The sequence below is a fragment of the Canis lupus genome, chromosome 27 (assembly GCF_048164855.1).
Source record: "Canis lupus baileyi chromosome 27, mCanLup2.hap1, whole genome shotgun sequence".
NCBI lineage: Eukaryota > Metazoa > Chordata > Mammalia > Carnivora > Canidae > Canis > Canis lupus.
In genome coordinates this window covers 16,131,135-16,150,422 of record NC_132864.1, presented here as the reverse complement: position 1 = coordinate 16,150,422, position 19,288 = coordinate 16,131,135, and the positions used below count along the sequence as shown (strand labels likewise).

At 36.5% G+C, this 19,288-nt stretch overlaps 1 protein-coding gene across 1 annotated transcript in view; it reads left to right on the top strand.

Moving 5' to 3' along the window:
• Positions 1–18,327, top strand: part of NAA25 (N-alpha-acetyltransferase 25, NatB auxiliary subunit) — a 79,426-nt gene extending 61,099 nt beyond the window's left edge. Inside the window, exons 18-24 of the mRNA XM_072802550.1 lie at positions 657–900; positions 1,321–1,444; positions 2,088–2,153; positions 3,413–3,510; positions 5,059–5,169; positions 10,072–10,218; positions 15,444–18,327. Of these exons, the coding sequence (XP_072658651.1) occupies positions 657–900; positions 1,321–1,444; positions 2,088–2,153; positions 3,413–3,510; positions 5,059–5,169; positions 10,072–10,218; positions 15,444–15,566 (913 nt within the window). The 3' untranslated portion in view covers positions 15,567–18,327. The remainder of the gene's footprint in view (positions 1–656; positions 901–1,320; positions 1,445–2,087; positions 2,154–3,412; positions 3,511–5,058; positions 5,170–10,071; positions 10,219–15,443) is intronic.
• Positions 18,328–19,288: the final 961 nt, after the last annotated feature.

Sequence of the window (19,288 nt, the reverse complement as noted above, 5' to 3'; positions counted from 1 at the left end):
ATATGGTTTGTACAAACAGTCTAGGTACAGTGAGCTACTCTTCATCATTTAGGGAATGTTTCAAGTCCCAAGTTCGTAGACATCAGCTAAAGCTCAACCTTAAAAGCTGTCCCTTGAAGAATAATAACCTCAGTCTTGCTATGTTAACTCTTTTCTACACACTGTCAAAAAAGATGTCATTTGCAAAATAGTGTATTGTGAACCCATTTTATTTGTTTAAAATATGTCAAATTATATAAATATTTTTATGTTGTACGTTTGTATTGTAAGAGTCTGTATTTTACATTTGTAAGAGTCTGAAAGGATTAATACCAAACTTGTTACTATTGCAGGTGTTTGATTACTAGGGCACATTTTTGTTTTTCAGTTTTTTGTCATTTGAATTTTTTATATCCTATATTTCTTTGAAAATACATGATGTATATTTTGTTGTTATCAGATGTCTCACTGAAGCAGAAAAATGACTTGTTAGATAGGTTGTCATTCCCCATTTTACTGATCCTGAAATGGGAACTTGGGTGATTGGGTTTATCCTTCAGCTAGGAGATGAGCACTGGAACCATTCAATGGGACCTTGACTGATGAAAGTAAACCTTGAAAGATGTAAAGGCAACACACTGAATAAAGTGAATGGTTTGGGGATATTTCTTTTTAAGGGATGTTTCTGAAGAACATAAGAAACTTTCCTTGGAGGAGGAGACCATGTGGTTAAGAATCCGTTCCTTAACATTGAGGCTGATCAGTGGACTTCCAAGTCTGAACCACCCTGTAGAGCCAAGGAACTCAGAAAAGACCACTGAGAATGGCGTGTCCTCCCGGATTGATATTCTTCGTTTACTTCTTCAACAGTTGGAAGTGGCCATGGATATGGGAAAGCGATTTATTGAGAAGGAAGTTCAGGTATCATCAATATGTATTTGTCATCAAAGGTGCAATAATCCAGGGCTGTCTTTTTAAAAATAGGAATTTGGTGTGGATGAATAGTAAAGAGCAGTATTTTGTCCCAGTTTGTGGTACCTAGGAAAAAACTTGATTTTATAGGCTTGGGAATTAAAGAGGCTTCCTCACTATCCAAACTAGATAGTGAGGAAAAGCAAAATAGCTTTATTTGTAATGGTGTATTTTTAATAGCTGTGAACAAATTAATACAGAATTTGTTTCACCATAATGATTTAGTTGTTAATTTGATCCGTGGTTTGCAACCTAGTCAATGAGATAGACTTTATCCAGTAGTTATAGTCCTCTGTTTTCTTGCTTTGTATAAATTTAGATGGATTTAAAGGACATTACCCCTCCCCCCCCCCCCTTTTTTTTTTTCAGTATCCTTTCCTTGGTCCTGTTCCTACTAGAATGGCTGGATTCTTTAGTTCTGGCTGTTCACAGTGTCAGACCAGTTCTTTTTATCTTGTTAGTGATATTTATGAGCTGGATACCAGTGGTTTAGGTAAGTATACATTTGCATGAATATGTTTACTTAGGTCTTTGTCTTTGAAAACTTAGTAAATGTAACAAAATATTTAAGTCCTCGCATATTTGGATGATTGTGAGGAGGTGGAAGCTGTTCTGGAAGTGTCTAACTTAACATGAATGTATGTACATTCATAGGTTACAAAGTAATATTTTACAAATTTAAGTCTTTTCCCTATTTAAAATCACTTGTTAGGTCCAAAAATTGAAGAAATCCTTAATTTGTTGAAGTATTGTTGGATTTCGGATTGAATTCTTTACTAAACTTTGTGGAGAAGAGTTTTTTCCTAACCCAGTGAGAATCATGCATATTCCATAGACCCTCTTTCCCCTTCAGATCTTAAGATTTGTAGATTCTGTCTTTGAGATTATTTGAAGCACTTAGATTTTAAGTCTTCCTAGAAAATTGTAGGTATTACTTTTGAGAGAAAGGTAATTAATGCCTTTCTTTTCCTTTCTTTTATCTTTTTCTTTGTCTCCCTCAATGATGGAATTTGATGCCTGTGAGTCTTAAGAGTAAAGAAAATGTCCTTGCCCATGAATGGCTTGCGGGTGTTGATCTTGCTGCTGTTTTTTCTTTTTCTTTTCTTTTTCTTTTTCTTTTTTTTTTTCGATTTTAGAGGATACAGTGGAAATCCAGGAGCGAGTAGAGAATTGTCTTAAGTCTTTACTAGAACAATTAAAAGGTAAGCATTCTAACTATGGACCCCCGTATTTTATCTAATTAGGAACTCATTTTTTAGTAGAAACTTGAAGGAGTTGCAAACAACTTGAAAATAATGCATACTTTGGGTATTTTGAGACTTGTCTTTAACTTTAAAAAGTGTTGATTACAAAAGTAGTAGACAACCTACTATAAAACAGTACACAAGTGGGTATGGTGTTTCTCCCTTTCCTAGCCTCATTTCCCCAGAGGACAGTAAGTACTTTACTTAAAAGGTAAGTAACACTTTTGGAGTCTATACTCATAGAAGGACCCTAAACAGTCATATGTGTGTATGTGGAAATATATTGTAGTGATTTTATTTTTTTTATTTTTTAAACATACTTTTTTATTTTACTTTTCTGTTGTCTTGGGCACTTACCATGTCAGTTACATATAATATTACACAGTATTATATCAGTGTACTAAGTTTATTTATGTATTGCCCCATGGAGTACATGATATATTATGTACTTGAGTTATTTATAAACTCTATAATAAAGCTGAAATGAACATCTTGGGACATAAGTGTTTGGGTACTTATTTGAGTACTTCTTGGGATTAAATTCCTGGCAATGGAATTGTTTGGTAAAAAGGTACATAAATGCATGTAAAATCTATAAGGGTCTTTATTTTCAAGAGCCTAAATAGGGGGAAAAATAGCCTAAATGGTTTTTTATTTTATTACCCAAATGAAGAATAATGAAAAGATCAAGAGTATGAGAATAAAACATGGTATTTATTATGAAGGTTAATTTCTATCATGTACTTTGGTCTTTTAGTCCATAATAGCACACATTCTTCTAAATCATTCATTTGAAGTCTTAATTTTATTGTGACAATGACCTATCTGTGGAACAGCTAGCTGGGGTTTAGACTCTAGAATATATAATTTATGAGGCCACCTTTTATATTTTGAAGACAGCAGAGCCTTAGTTACATGGCTTTTTAAAGAGCTTAAAATAGGGGCTCCTGGCTGGCTCAGTCAGTAGAGCCTACAACTCTTGATCTTGGGGTTGTGAATTTGAGCCCCATCTTACAGATAGAGATAACTTAAAAATAAAATCTTTTTTAAAAAAAAGCTTAAAATAGATATCCTTTGTTTGGTTCATTGTGGTGGGGGAAGCTTTCTGGCTTAAGCTTTTATATTTGCTTATTCTTTATTGGAGCATACATTGTATTCCTAAAAATAGTGTTGAAACAAAAGCCAAATAAAACAATAAAATACTTTCCTATTTTCAGATGTCTTCAGTAGATGTAAAGGTGACCTCTTAGAAGTTAAAGATGGTAACTTGAAAACACGCCCTGCTCTTTTAGAGAACCTAGTCTTCTTTGTTGAGGTATGTCTTTGTTCTCTTCCTGGAAAACTTGGTTTTCCTTAATTGAGTGAAAGATAATTTTTAAAAAATAAACAGGTAAAAGGCACCTTATACCTTTATTTTAATCCCCCACCTTTTGTTAACTGAAAAGCAATTTAAATCATTTTTGAAGGTGTTCCTTCCAAGCATACCAAGAAAGTTTTGTTCATAATGAATAAAACTTGCAATTTCTTTATCAATCTTTGAAAAATTCCTTAGATTCACTCTAAATGTATCTGTTCTCTGTTCATTTTCCTTTTTCACTCAACTATTATGTTTTAAGTTAATTCCACCAGTTTTTTAAATTTGTTGTTACTAGGAACGCCTAAGTGGCTCAGTGGTTGAGCATATGCCTTTTGCTTAGGGTGTGATCCCGGAGTACTAGGATTGAGTCCCACATCAGGCTTCTTGCATGGAGCCTGCTTATGTCTCTGCCTCTCTCTCTGTGTCTGTCATGAATAAATAAATAAAATCTTAAAAAAAATAAATTTGTTGTTGCTATTCACTAATTACTAAGATTCTGCATTATGAAGGAGAATCTGGGCACTTATTCAGCAAAACTTTCTCCTCTTTTTTAACCAGAGGGAAGAGGAGGATTGCAAACACTCATAATCCATTGTCTTATTTTTGTCACATGTTTATTTACTTTTCTTCCCCTCCTAGTCTGTTCTGGTGACTGATACAGTGTAAGTGTCTAAGACTCTGAATAAATCAGCCATAATTGCTCAGTATGTCCATGCACACTCTGTAGCAGAGGAGAAGCATAGGTGTAAACACCTAACTTGAAGGAGGGAATGTGCTGACCAGTTGGGGAGATTTCTGTGTGTGTGTGTGTGTGTGTGTGAGAGAGAGAGAGAGAGAGAGAGAGAACATGGGGGACGGTGGGGAGGGGCAGAGGGAAAGAGAATCTTTTTTTTTGTTTAAAGCTTTTATTTATTTATCTTCGAGATAAAGAGTGCAGGTGCAGGAGTAGAGAAAGAAGAACAAGCAGACTATGTGCTGAACACAGAGCCTAATGGGGCACTCTGTCCCATGACTCTGAGATCAGGACCTGAGCTAAAATCAAGAGTTGGATGCTTAACTGACTGATCCCCCCAGGATCCCTCTCTGTTAATATTTAAGTTAAGATTTGTGGTGAGGTAATATCTTAATGGGCTGGGAGGTGGGTGGGGAGAGGCATATTATAAATAACTTTTGGATTCCATGCCTAGGAATTTGGACCTCTCACTTGAGTGAAAGGAAACTGGGCTGAGGTGGAGGATGCCTTTAGGGCTAGGAGAGCTAGAAGGGAGGATAAAGATTGAAGCAATCTTAGTATTCTGAGCAGTATTCAAATGAAGGTCTTCAGAATCAGCGTGGTAATTGTAGAAATTAATCTAAACTCTCTAATCTGTAGTGGAGAACTAGAGGAGAATTCGAAGGGATTTGCACAGAACTATCAGCAAGAATTTAATCCATAACCTTAACTGTTCCTGCTAGATGTCTTGAATATAATCCTTATTGATGAATTTGCGATTTTTCCTCTTTCAGACTATTTCTATTATCCTTTGGGTGTCCAGTTACTGTGAGAGTGTCCTGCGACCATACAAATTAAATTTACAGAAAAAGAAAAAGAAGAAAAAAGAAACCAGCATCATCATGGTAATAATAGGGAAAACACAACCTGGCTGCATGCTGCTTTTTCTTTTCAGTTTTCCTGCATATTATAAGAAACTTTAGAGTCCTGTGTACATTCATTTTCTCTGTCCAGCTTGTTTTTGCTTTTAAATGACACGCCTATAGAAAAGTTGAAAGGCTAGCATGATGACACCCAAATATCCTTACTAGACTTGCCACTTGTTAATACCACTTGGCTCCATCTGCTTTATCTTACTCTCTCATCCTATCTACCCCCCTTGTTTGTTGAACTGTTTGAAAGAAAAGTACAGACTTTGTGATGCTTAACAGGATAGAATAGGGCAGTTGCCTACAAAACCACAATACTCAAGAAATTTTCACAGTCCAGACATTTAATACTGATACAATAATATTATAATGTCCACATTCAGATTTCCCCAGTTATCCCAATTGTGTCCTTTATTATAGCCTTTTTCAAAATACTTAAACCCTAATAAGGATCTGACGTGGCCTGGAGGGTATTATGCTGAGTGAAGTAAGTCAGTCGGAGAAGGACAAACATTATATGTTCTCATTCATTTGGGGAATATAAATAATAGTGAAAGGGAAAATAAGGGAAGGGAGAAGAAATGTGTGGGAAATATCAGAAAGGGAGACAGAACGTAAAGACTGCTAACTCTGGGAAACGAACTAGGGGTGGTAGAAGGGGAGGAGGGCGGGGGGTGGGAGTGAATGGGTGACGGGCACTGGGTGTTATTCTGTATGTTAGTAAATTGAACACCAATAAAAAAAAAAAAAAAAAAAAAGGATCTGACGTGGCTTTTAGTTTTCTTGTCTTTTTACCCTCCATTAATCTTAAATACTTCTTAGCCTTTTGTACTTACTGTTGAAGAGTCTAGCTCAGTTTTTGGTAGCATAGTATTACAGTCTAGATTTGACTAATTACCTTGGGTTTAGGTTAAATATAAATGCTGTGTCTATTTTAGCAAATTAAATCAGGAGGTACTAAGGTTGTTTTGTCCCATTATAGGTCCTTGTAGATTTAATTATTTGATAGAGGAAGTGTCTGGATTTCTTCATTGTAAAGGTGCCTTCCCCCTTGTAATTATAAGTCCTCTGTAGGACGATGCTTTGAGACTGAATATCCTGTTCCCTACCAGCCTTTCGCTTGCTGGTTTTAATATCCACTGTTAAGTCTGATTTGCATAAATCATTTAGTACACTGATGGTTCCACATTGGTGAGTTTTAAAAATCCTGGCAGTCGGGCAGCCCCGGTGGCTTAGTGGTTTAGCGCTGCCTTCAGCCTGGGGCATGATCTTGGAGACCCGGGATTGAGTCCCACATCTCAGGCTCTCTGCACGGAGCCTGCTTCTCCCTCTGCCTGTGTCTCTGCCTCTCTCTCTCTCTCTCTCTCTGTCTCTAATAAATAAACAAAATCTTAAAAAAAAAAAATCTGGCAGTCCTTCCTCATTTACTAGATGGCATTTTTCTGTAAAATGGAGCTGTCTCACCCCATTCATATATATATTTGTATATATGGTTTTTAAATATTACTCCCTATTTAAGTATCATTCTTTTTAAAATTTCCTTTCTAATCCATTATCATTATTCTGTTTTGCATGCTCAGATTTGGCTAATGAAAGCATCTCTAAGCTTGTTCCTGTCCTCTAACAGGTTATCAGCTTTTGAGCCCTTATTTTGTGGAATAGCAAAACTGCTCCAACCACTTTGTTCCTATTCAGCTGAACTGAGAACTTATTTCCAAGGAGCCCTGGTGGCATTTCAAAACCAAGATCTAGATGTTAGGTATACTAATTGGTATTGGGATTTCAGGTTTATGTCAGTGAAAGGAGACAGGAAATTTATTTACACATGCAAACACACAGAATAAATAATTCTTACTGATACCAATATCACAGTGTTCTTCCTTCTTTTCCTTCCCTCTTTCCAGTTTGTAGCTTTTTTTTGTTTTGTTTTGTTTTAGTTTGAACCCTGGTTCCCTACAACATCAGTATATTCACTTGTTTTACAATAGATACTAAGAGTTTTGGAATTACATCATTGTATCATTCACACTACTAGTTTTTTTTTTTAAACCATTTTCTTTTTAAGATTTTATTTATTTATTAATGAGAGACATACAGAGGAGAGAGGCAGAGACACAGGCAGAGGAAGAAGCAGGCTGCATGCAGGAAGCCTGATATGGGACTTGATCCCGGGTCTCCAGGATCACAGCCTGGGCCTAAGGCGAGCATATGACTCTTGATCCTGGGGTCATGGGTTCAATCCCCACATTAGGGGTAGAGTTTACTTAAAAAAAAAGTTGTTAAAAAAAATTGATTGATATTGAACCTTCCAGGGAGATTTTTTTAGTCAAAAGTTAGCCTAACAGATTGGGCAGGTTTCTTGTGTTTGTCTGATTTTTAAATTGTGTCATATATTGCTAGGATTTCTTTGTGTTTTGTTTGTTTTTAAAGATTTTATTTATTTTTGTGAGAGAAAGAGAACGAGCATGAGCAGCAGGAAGAGGCAGAAGAAGCAGCAGATTCCCTGCTGAGCAGGGAGTCCCATGCAAGACTCTATCTCCCAGGACCTGGGATCATAACCTGAGCTGAAGGCAGACGCTTAACCAACTGAGCCACCCAGGCACCTGCTGGGTCTTTGATATATTTTCTGTTCATATCTTTGCCCAAGTTTCTTGTTGTGGTAGTAATATTTTTCCTATTAAAATATTTTAAGCTTTGGGCTCTTAATTTTGTTATTATTAATTCTGTATCCCGTATGATGCAATTTTTTTCAGTTTTTCATTTGTCTTTTAAGTAATTTTTTGTCAACGTAATTAAAATTTTTTTAATGTTTTTAAAAAAGATTTTATTTATTTATTAGAAGAAAGAAAACAAGTGGGAGGAGGGGCAGAGGGAGAAGCAGCTCCATGTGGAGCAGGGAGCCTGATGCGGGACTCAATCCTAGGACCCTGGGATCATGACCTGAGCTGAAGGCAGATGCTTAACTGCTGACAGACCCATACACCACCAACACCCCACCCCCGATCATCTTATTTATTTATTTATTTATTTATTTATTTATTTATTTTTAAGATTTTATTTATTCATGAGAGAGAGAGAGAGAAGCAGAGATACAGGCAGAGGGAGAAGCAGGCTCTATGCAGGAAGCCTGATGTGGGACTTGATCCTGGAACTCCGGGATCACGCCCTGAGCCCAAGGCAGACGCTCAAATGCTGAGCCACCCAGGCATCCCCCATTATTTTTTAAAAATGGTTCTTAGCTTGGTGTAATGTTTAGGAAGGCCTTTTCAATTTATTACACAGGCCATTATCTAAATTTTCTTCTGGAGCTTTGGTGGATTTTTTAAACTTAGTATTTACTCTATTTGGAATTTATTTCGGTTATTTTTTATCTTATTTATTTATTTTTTTAAAGATTTTACTTTGGGAACCTGGGTGGCTTAGTCAGCTAAGCATCTGATTCTTGGTTTCAGCTCAAGTCATGATCTCATGGGTTATTGGACTCCTTGAGCAGCAAGGAGTCTGCTTGAGATTTTCTCCTGCTCCTATCCCCCACACTCATGCTTGCTCTCTCTCTCAAATAAGTAAATTAAAAAATATATATATTTTAAAGTAATCTCTGCACCCAAGATGAGGCTTGAACTCATGACCCCAAGATCAAGAGTTTCATGCTCTACTGACTGAGCCAGCCAGGTGCCCCTATTTTATATTTTCAAATGTCTACCTAGTTATCTCAGTACCATTCATCCACTGGAAACCGTTGAGGTTTTGTTTTTTTTTTTACTTTTAAATTTTTCATATTTTCAACATTTTATTTAAATTCAAATAATTAACATAATGTATTATTTGTTTCAGAGGTTGCAGTCTGTGATTCATCAATCTTATACAACACCCAGTGCTCATTACATTACATGCCCTCCTTAATGTCCATTACCTAGTTTCTTTTTTAAGATAGATTGTTTGTTTGTTTATTTATTTATTTATTTATTTATTTATTTATTTATTTATGATAGACACACAGATTGAGGCAGAGACACAGGCAGAGGGAGAAACAGACTCCATGCTGGGAGCCCGATGCGGGACTTGATCCTGGGACTCCAGGATTGCGCCCTGGGCCAAAGGCAGGCACCAAACCGCTGAGCCACCCAGGGATCCCCTGTCTATTACTTAGTTATCCCATCCTCCTACCCACCCTCTCCACTTCCAGCAACCCTCAGTTTATATCCTATGATTGAGAGTCTCTTGTGATTTGTCTTCCTCCCTGATATTGTCTTGTTTTATTTTTGAAAACCATTGTTTTGAGATGGCACCCTTAAATTCCCTTATATTCTTTGGTTTATCTTGGAACTTGTTTCCTTTCACTTTTTATCAGTTCACTTCTATACCAGTACTGTCTGGATTTTATGTAACTTTATAATATACTCTAATATATATCAGGGCAAGTCCCCTTAACTCTTGTTTTTCAGATTTTTTTGTAACTGTTGTTATCCATTATTTTTTCTTTTGGAACTTAGAAAACTCTATTTCTGTTATTAACATTAGAGGAAATCTCAAAAATACATAGAGAAGAAATGAAATTTTGGTTTGTCTCATATGTAGTGTTCCAGAAGATTCTCAGCCTGAAGTTGAGTAAATAGGATATTTCCATCTATAGTTCCTCAGAGTGAATAAACCTCATTTAAAAAAATGCTTGTCATTGTTGCTGAGTTTGCATTATTTGGTGGCAGTTAAATTTACCTTGGTTTGAGAGACTTTCATAATATCTAAAACTGTATCCATCTCGGTTACTATTAATAGCATTAAGTAATACTATAGTATGAGGTTAATATAGCTTATGAGATGTAAGCAAAGGAAATATGTTTTGATAATCTTTCATCTTTTTAAAAATCTTTTTTCTAGCCACCTGTCTTCACCAGTTTCCAGGACTATGTTACTGGGCTTCAGACTTTAATTTCCAACGTTGTGGATCATATTAAAGGGCTTGAAACACATCTAATTGCACTTAAACTTGAAGAACTTATTTTAGAAGATACTTCTCTCTCACTGGTAAGAGACTGCAGGCAACCAGCAATAAGTTATTTGTAGATATTCAGATGTTCTTTTCTTTATCACAAGGATGAATTTCAATTCATTATTTGCTCCTTCTAGGACTTGTGATTGGAAGGTGCCTTATAGCAGTTTTTTGTTGTGTCATTGGTGGTGGTGGGTTCCCCTCCCCCTTCATTTCTCCCCTCTCTCCATACCTCCTTTCTATACATTTGGGGTGTTTCTTTTAGTATGAAAACTGATGATTAATTAATGAGGAGTATAATTAGAACTGTCCCTGTTTTGAGTACAAGAGGAAACCAGCCATACTCTTGAGATCCACGGACAATCTCCTTGAGTGAGAAGTTACCTCCTACCGGGTTGGTTTATTTCTTTGCCACCCCAGCAGTTATCACCTGAAAAAGAGATGCTGGACATCATAAATAATTATGTCAGTAGTAATTAGGCTAGAGAGAGTAAGCCAGTCAAAAAAGGGAAGGAACCAAGCATGGAATCAAAGGTACTACTCATCAGACTTCTGGTAATTACTTTAGGCTAGTTTCTTACAATTTTGGTAGCAAAATCCTTGTAAAGTCTTGCCTTTAAGATGTGTATTCTTAAAAAACATTAAGTAAACTTTCAGTCTGAAATGATTGAAAATTTAATGGTGTCAGAAGAGTTAACATTCACTGACCTAGTTGCTCTAGTGATGAAACTCCAATTATGAGGGAGTGCTCCCTTGAGTAGTTCGTCTGGCCCCAGCCTCTGCTAGTGAGGGAGCTCATTCACTAATGACAGCAGCTATCATCACTAGCCTCAGACCTTCCCAGGGAGGCACAACAGCTTTAAAAGATTATAAGCCCCTCTTTTGTAAAGCTTCAACACATTGGAGCTATAAATGAGGCGGAGCTATAAACAAAAGGCTTACTATGGTAAGGGGCTCAGAGCCTTTAATAATAACATTTCCAAAGACTGGTTAAAGAAAGCAGATGTGTTCAGAGGTGAAACAAGAAGTTTGGTTGTAGGCAGTTAAGCTGTATATTCAGCTGCTTTCCTATATACATTAGAATGAATATAGACTTCAATGGTGAGTAGGACTAATTGATGGGTTAATTCTTTAGTATTTTTGTCTTATTTGTTTAGTTTTCCTTTTTTCAAGCTTTACAGTGTTTTGAAAAGTAAAATAATCTTGTAAAAAAAATTGAGATTAAATAAAAACTATATAGTGAAATGTCTTCTTCCCTTTCTAACCCATTCCCTAATTCCATTTCCAAGAAGGAACCATTGTTGTTGATAGTTTCCAAGAAGGAACCATTGTTGTGCAATCTTCCTGAGTTCGATAACCCAAGCTAAAAGCATATAATGTTTGTTTCCTTACCTTTTGCTTTTAAACACAAATGATAGCATACTATACACATTGGGGGTTTTTTTGTACTAAGTGTCTAGATTATTAGGTGAGTACTTCTGTACTTTCTTTTTTTTAAGATTTTAGTTATTTATTCATCAGAGACAGAGAGCGAGAGAGGCAGAGACATAGGCAGAGGGAGAAGCAGCTCCCCATAGGGAGTCCGACGCAGGACTCTATCCCTGGCCCCTGGGATCATGACCTGAGCTGAAGGCAGACGCTCAGCCACTCAGGCATCCCTTTTTAAAAATTTCTTATTTTCTAAGATTTTATTTATTTATTATAGGGCACAAGTGGAGGTAGGGGCAGAGGGAGTGAAAGAGGGAGAGGCAGTCTTCCTGCTGAGCAAGGAGCTCAGTGTGGGGCTTGATCCTAGGACCCTGATCATGATCTGAGCTGAAGTCAGACACTTAACCAACTGAGCCACCTTATTTCTTAACTGTTGTATAGTGTTTCACTATTTCTTTATACGCAAAATGTATGCTTAAGAAAATTAGAAAATAGAGAATAGCACCTCTCTTTTCTTAGCCCCAAATAAGTCCCAGTCTCATCATCCAGAACTATCCTCACCTCTTTCTCTTCTGTATTCCTGTAACACATCTGTATCTGCCAGTAGCCTTTATGACTTCTGGGCACTTGGGTGCCCAGTAAAAGCCTAGTAATTGAATCCTTGAGAAACAGGTATTTCCTAACTAGGATTTTTGCCTTCTGCCTCTCACTTGGACACACTCTGAAAGAAGAGATACTTGATAGTCTGTTTGGAACACTTTTACAGTGCTCGCTTCGGTAGCACATACTAAAAATTGGAACACTTTTACATATAGAGAAATCTGATAATTAGTGGTAGGTTTTGAGCTGTTTGACTTTTTATTTTTTAGGCCAAACCCAAACTTATTCTCTACTCCAAACTCACAGCTCTTTCCCAAATACTATAGAACAAGAAAAACTCAAAATTATACTATTTGCTTAAAAAAAAATCTTAAAAGATCACAAATTTGGATGAATGTCACATTGCTTCATATGATTGGGCTTTGCTGGATATCTTTGAGATTTTTAATAAGTAGATATAAATTTATTGAGCTTGCTATTGTTGGATAAATGCTCATAGAAATACAGTGATTGAAAGACCTGGCTATAACTCTGAAAAATAGAATGGAGTTTCCTCAGACAGTTGAAAATAGAGCTACCCTATGACCCAGCAATTTGCACTACTAGGAATTTGCCCCAAAGATACAAATGTAATGATCCAAAGGAGCGCTTGCACCCTAATGTTTATAGCAGCAGTGTCTACAATAGCCAAACTATGGAAAGAGCCCAGATGTCCGTCAACAGATGAATGGTTAAAGGTGGTGTGGTATATGTATACAGTGGAATACTACTCAGCCATCAGAAAGTGAAATCCTGCCATTTGCAATGATGTGGATGTAACTCTTATGCTAAGTGAAATAAGTCAGAAAGACAAATACCATGGTCTCACTCATATGTAGAATTTAAGGAATAAAACAGGATCATTGGGGAAGAGAAAGAAAAATAAAACAAGACAAAGTCAGAGAGGGAGATAAACCATAAGAGACTTTTTTATCATAGGACACAAACTGAGGGTGGCTAGAGGGGAAGGAGGTTGGGGGACAGGGTAACTGGGTGATGGACATTAAGGAGGGCATTACGTGATGTAATGAGCACTGGGTGTTATATAAGACTGATGAATCACTGACCTCTACCTCTGAAATTAATAGTACATTATATATTAATTTAAAAAAAGACCTGGAAAAAAAAAAAAAAAAAAAAAAAAAAGACCTGGCTTTAGATGCATACAAATTAATTTGGAGGTAAGATAGAGGCACAAAAACTGAACGAGTCTGCGAAGTCTTACCGGAGAGGTTACATTTAAGGATCAGTAAGTGTTCAGTAGGTAGACCAGAATGGATGAAAGGATATCAAAGCAGAAAGAGGCAGAAGAGTGAATTGTGTGGAGGCACCTGAGTCAGTCGGCAGAGCTAGAGCACATGGTATATGGGAAGGACTGTCCAAGACCAAGATGACAGGCACAGTAGCCCACAAAGCTGTTGCCAGTTGTGTGGTGGTGGTTAAAAGATCTGTCTGCCTTCTGATGTAAGAAATAAGATTTTTCATTTTGAGTATTCATTCAAAAGGTTATCTTTAAGTTTGGGCTACTTTAAATTTTTTAAGCCTTGACTCTGTCCTTATCTTTGTTTTTTTTAAAAAGATTTATTTGAGAGCATGAATGTGTGTACAAGTGGGGGGAGGACAGAAAGAGAGAGAATCTCTCTCTGCTGAGCATAGGGCCCAAGGGGGTGGCAGTGGCTCTATTTCACAATCCTGAGATCATGACTTGAGCCAAGACCAAGAGTGGATGCTCAGCTGACTGAGCCACCCAGGCACCCCTGTTCTCATATTTTGACCTTGGGAAAGTCATTTAACCTCTGTGCTTCAACTTCTTTATCTGAAAAATAGAAATCATAATACCTATTTTATAGGATTATAGTGAGGATTACAAAAAACAATAATGGCATTTTATTACCTATTTTTATTGAGGTCATAATACCTATAATATACTGAGCAGCACCAGCCACCAAATGTAGGATCCATATAGTGCTGGCTATTCGTATTTTGAGGGGAAATTTTTTTTTTTTCTTCAATTCAGTTGCCACTAGGTTTACTTCTTTTTTCTTTCCTTCCTTTCTTTCTAAACTTCAAACACTATGCATAAACCCTCTGAACTACCACAGTCCCAATCCTTTTTCCTCTTCCCAGGGGCTATCCACTAAAACTGGTTATGTTCCAAGACCTTTTAATGTAACCTTATAATGTACTCTAATAGCTGTTAGGCTTTTGAAAGTAAATGATACATTCTATTTTATTCTGAAACTTGGCTTTTTGTTTTTTTTTTTTTTCTTCACTTAACCTCATATTCAAGAGATTTGTTTAGGCTAGCACATATATGCCAGTCTTGTTCTTTTAAACAACTGTATGGTATTCAAAATATGAATGCATCATAGCCATTGGACTTTTTAGGTTGTTTATATACATTTACTACAGGACGGAATGAAATGTATTTTACATGCCTTCTCGTCTTATGCACATGTGTATTTCCAAGGTTGTTTAGGTCTCAAGGTGTGTTTATCTGGTTTCTTCAGGGCTTTGCAGTACCAACTTCATGTAACCTTAGCCAGTTCTCAACCAACCTCCTTTCTCTGTTTGAACATTCCATCCTTTTGTTTTTTGTAGTCTCTACCACAATTCAAGTGTGTAGCACATATTTGAGTAGGTCTAGGAAAGCTTTATTCTTTTTTTAGCTCTTTATTCTCTGGAACCCATGGACTTTGTCAATATAGAAGGAGACCTATCAATATTATAACTAGAAAAGTTGGCAAAGGTAAATGTGATGCCTTTATATGTGTCTGTGATAATGTTCAAATTAATAATAAATTTCTACTTTTGTTTTCTGATGAAATAATGAGAAATATTAATTTTTCCATTTTGTACAGCTAACAAAATAGTGATTTTATATCCAAACTACTTAGTAATCATTTTCTACCTTTTTTTTCTGGATAAAAGTTAATCAGAAATACCAGTTTTTTGATTTTGTGTAACTTAAAACAATACTGATTAAATACTTAAAAGAATAATGATGCTAAAGCAGGGAGCCTGTTTCTCCCTCTGCCTATGTCTCTGCATCTCTCTGTGTCTCTCATGAATAAATAAATAAAATCTTTTATTAAAAAAAAAAGGATAATTGTAGTTTTAACTTCCACAAGAAGAACTATAATCTAGGGGAGTGCTTTCAGAGCAAGACCACTAATTATTGTCTCCTTTGTAGGAAGAGAGAAAATTTTCAAAGACTGTGCAAGGGAAGGTGCAGAGCAGTTATCTACACTCACTTCTGGAAATTGGAGAGCTGCTGAAAAAAAGACTGGAGACCACAAAGAAACTAAAAATTTAAGGAAGTCTGAATCACAGGCACCGATGACTTTATGGCAGAAAATTACATCATCTTCCCAGGCAGAAGCTACATCTGGTTGACCATCATTTTAATCCAGAACTTCCTCATAAAATGCATGAAGGACTTTGATTGTGAATTAATTTTTTAGGTATTAAATGTATACAATTGATTAAATTATTGTATATAAACCAGAAGCAGGACCCTCATCTGGGTTTGACCACTTTTTATACATGTTCATATGCATATGGCAGCCACAAGAGAACCCCACTTTTCTTCTTTCCTCCCATCACCAGAAACATCTGGTGGGTAGGGGGGTCCTATAAAAGCAGCAATAGAAATTAAGCATAAAGCATTGACCTCAGAGCAGCTGAATGGCCCTACCATTATTGCAGTAGGTGTTTGGTCTGGTCCTTGAGCCTTAGGAAGCAGAAAGCAGAAGTATAGGGGGACCATGACTAGCAGCAGGCCCTTTTTCCACATTAGTTTAGTTTTGAGGCTTCCTCAGCTGCTTGGCTCCCACAGAACCCAAATCAGGTTCCCAAAGGGCCTCAGATGAAATTTGGCATAAATAAGCACCTGTCACTGAAGAGCGCCACTGAGATGACCACAGGCTCGGTAGCCAAGAAATCCCCATCCTAGCTCCTGTGAGTTAAATCACAGATAGGCTTATGTTAACTTACAGGCATATGGAGGGGGAAGCAGTGCAGACCACTTACGAGCCTGCTGAGGACTAGCTTGCTGTCTTTCATCCATCTTTGGGAAAGATGGGAATCACTGTTTTAAAGAAGAGAGGTGTACATAATTTATGCAGGCAAATCTAATACCAATGTCATTGGTTTTGTGAGATATATATATATATATATATGCTTTTACATATATATTTTTCAGGCATATATATGTGTGTGTGTATATATATATATATATATATATGCTTGAAAATAAAGATGTAATACTTTAGTGTTTTTTAATTGGGGGGGTGGTTTGGGGAGGAAGGAAGGAATGTATATTATGGACTTAACCTAGGTTTTAAGTTTTAGGCTGGCAAAAGAAATGTTATCCATTGGGTTTGACATTGTCTACTTTCTTCAAACTTGAGAATTACACCAGGATGGTGTTTACATTGTTCCTACATTGTACCTGTAGCTCCCCAAGACTGTAGCTTCAGAGGTTGGTCTGACAGAAAACATAAACATTGCTCTTGAAAATGCTATACAGTTTATACAATTGCTTTGATAACTTTTTGCATTTGAATCTGTGCTTCTATTTTTGGTCTTTGTTACTCAAATACCATTAAAGTTAGTAATTCTTTAAGAACAAAGACATGAGTTTGATAAGGAAATTCAGACATCGGGTTGATTGGTCTTGAAAGACCTTACAGGTCCTTTCCTACTCACTTCTCCAGTGAAAATGTGATACTTTTTTCTTTTAAAAAGCAAAACAAAAGAGAGCTTGGAAAATCTCTGTATGCAAAATAACTGCATTTTGTTCCCTCATCGTGACTTTCTTAGATTCACAATTTGATAGAGTGATTAATAACTGTTTAAACTTCCAAGGAAATTTTTAAGGAAATTACATTATCTGTTCAAAATAAGACTGGAAATCCTAGTCCATCAAGTAATTTCAAGAAGTTATTTTTTGACGTAAGTTGGTATCCACAGCCATCATACCCCATCTCAAAAAGAACTGCCTTGAACAAGATGAATTAAAAACTCTAATTGATTCCAAATTTAATTTAATGACAACATATCATAATTTCGTAAAACTATTGCCTATTTAGATGGGACTTGGTGTGTGTATGAGAGTGGGGGTATGTGTGTATGGCATATGTTCTTGAAATGATGTTTCTTTGAATATCCAGAAATACTGTACATAGAAATAGAAATGCTCTATGAAACAAGTCTTCAACTGACCATGGTCAATCTAGCATATGTGTGCTCAGTGAGCTGGCTTTGGTCCTCAGGGACAGTGCTTGACTCCAGTGGTCTACCTAACTAGTCTTTTGCCTAGGGGCACCCGGGACCTCTACTGGTGTTAGTGACAAATAATGTTACGTCGAGGTTATGCTTCCTTTGTTATTTGCTGACTTTCCTACTAAATGTAGCATTTCAATTAGATCCAACCGCTTACATTTTGAATAATGTAAAAAGAATGAAATTATGCAGAAATGGCGAATATCTTTTATTGATCTGTTCTTTTGGAAACTGTTATGCACTATAAATTGTGTACAGTTTAAATATATATATATTCATACACACACACACACACACACACATATATATATATATATTCTTACGGGATTAAAAAGCACCCTCCAGCAATTGTATGTCATTGGTATTTGAAGAGAATTCCCAAATAACCTGTTGCTGCTGCTGCTGCTGTTTTTGGTTTGTGTGGGTTTTTTTGTTGTGTTTGTTTTTGTGTGGTAAATTGATATTTAAAAAAAAAAAAAGGAAAGAAAAAACACGACTACTGTTTACAGACTGAAAAATTACTGCTTTTTATACTACTGAGATCCTAAGTTAAGACTCTCCAAAGCAAACATTTGGTTTAAATCATTTATCTGATGTGGATAAAGCATAGAGAAATTTTTAGTGTTCTTCACATCATGGAAAATGTACAAATGCCTAGCTGTGTTGCCCATCAATTTTGTATATTTTCATAATTTTAATTGTTCAAAATTGCATTATATTTTGCAATCACTATGTTCAACCTGGATTTGTCTTTCATTTAAACTTTTAATATAAAAAGGGGTTTCAATGTATCTATGGCCTTGTTATTGAAACTCTTCCTACTCATTTAAGGTCATTTATTAATATGGGAAGTATGTTTTCCCTTCAGAACTAAGTGAGGCATACATATCCAATTAAACTGGATGGGATTAATTTATATAAATACTTCCATTTTAAGTTGGCATTTCTGCCTGGGTCATTTCTGTTTGGATTCCTAGAAGCCACAACGTTTTAGATAATGTAATTCATCTCAATTTTGTACTGTTACATTCCTTGGCAAAATTGTAGTATTTGTGAATTTAAAACTTTTATTTCAAGGCCACTAGTCTTTTCATTTAAAAGTAGTACCCCACATGCCAGCATTCATGAATTTCAATATCTATGTATTGGACACTTCTCTATCACATGCCGAATTCCACTTTAGGCTCTGCTGATACAAGTGGTAAATGAGAACACACATCCTAGGTGGTGGCCCAGGTGGGGTAGGAGTTGAGAAAAATAAACCTAGTTTATTTATAAAGTCCTGGAGGTAAGTCAGGATGCTGATAACCAGGTCCCACTAATAGTGCCATCTGACCTGACTGATGGAAAGTCAGCAACGGAGAAAGGAACCCCTGTGCATAGGCCCCAAGGCAGGAACTACTGAGCTTGTTCCAATTGATTGACAAAGGGCTCAAGCAGCTGGGCTTGAAGTGGAAAGGGGGAAGGATGTTGGGGGGTAAGGCTGGGGGTTTGTCAGAGCAATGACAATGGCTACTTCGTAGTTAGGGAAAGGAATGAGATCTCTAAATTTACTGGGAAGTTACTAGAAGATTTCAGGCAGGCTGATGACATGGTTTATTCAAGAGTACTTAGGGCCCACAGGCTAAGATCAAAAGTTGACTCACTGACAGTACAGTGGAAAGAGGAGCTTTCTGTCCTGAAATATTGTTTCCTATCTGTCCTGATCTATTAAATGCCCTTGTCTGGGCCCTGAGGAAAGTCTTAAAATTT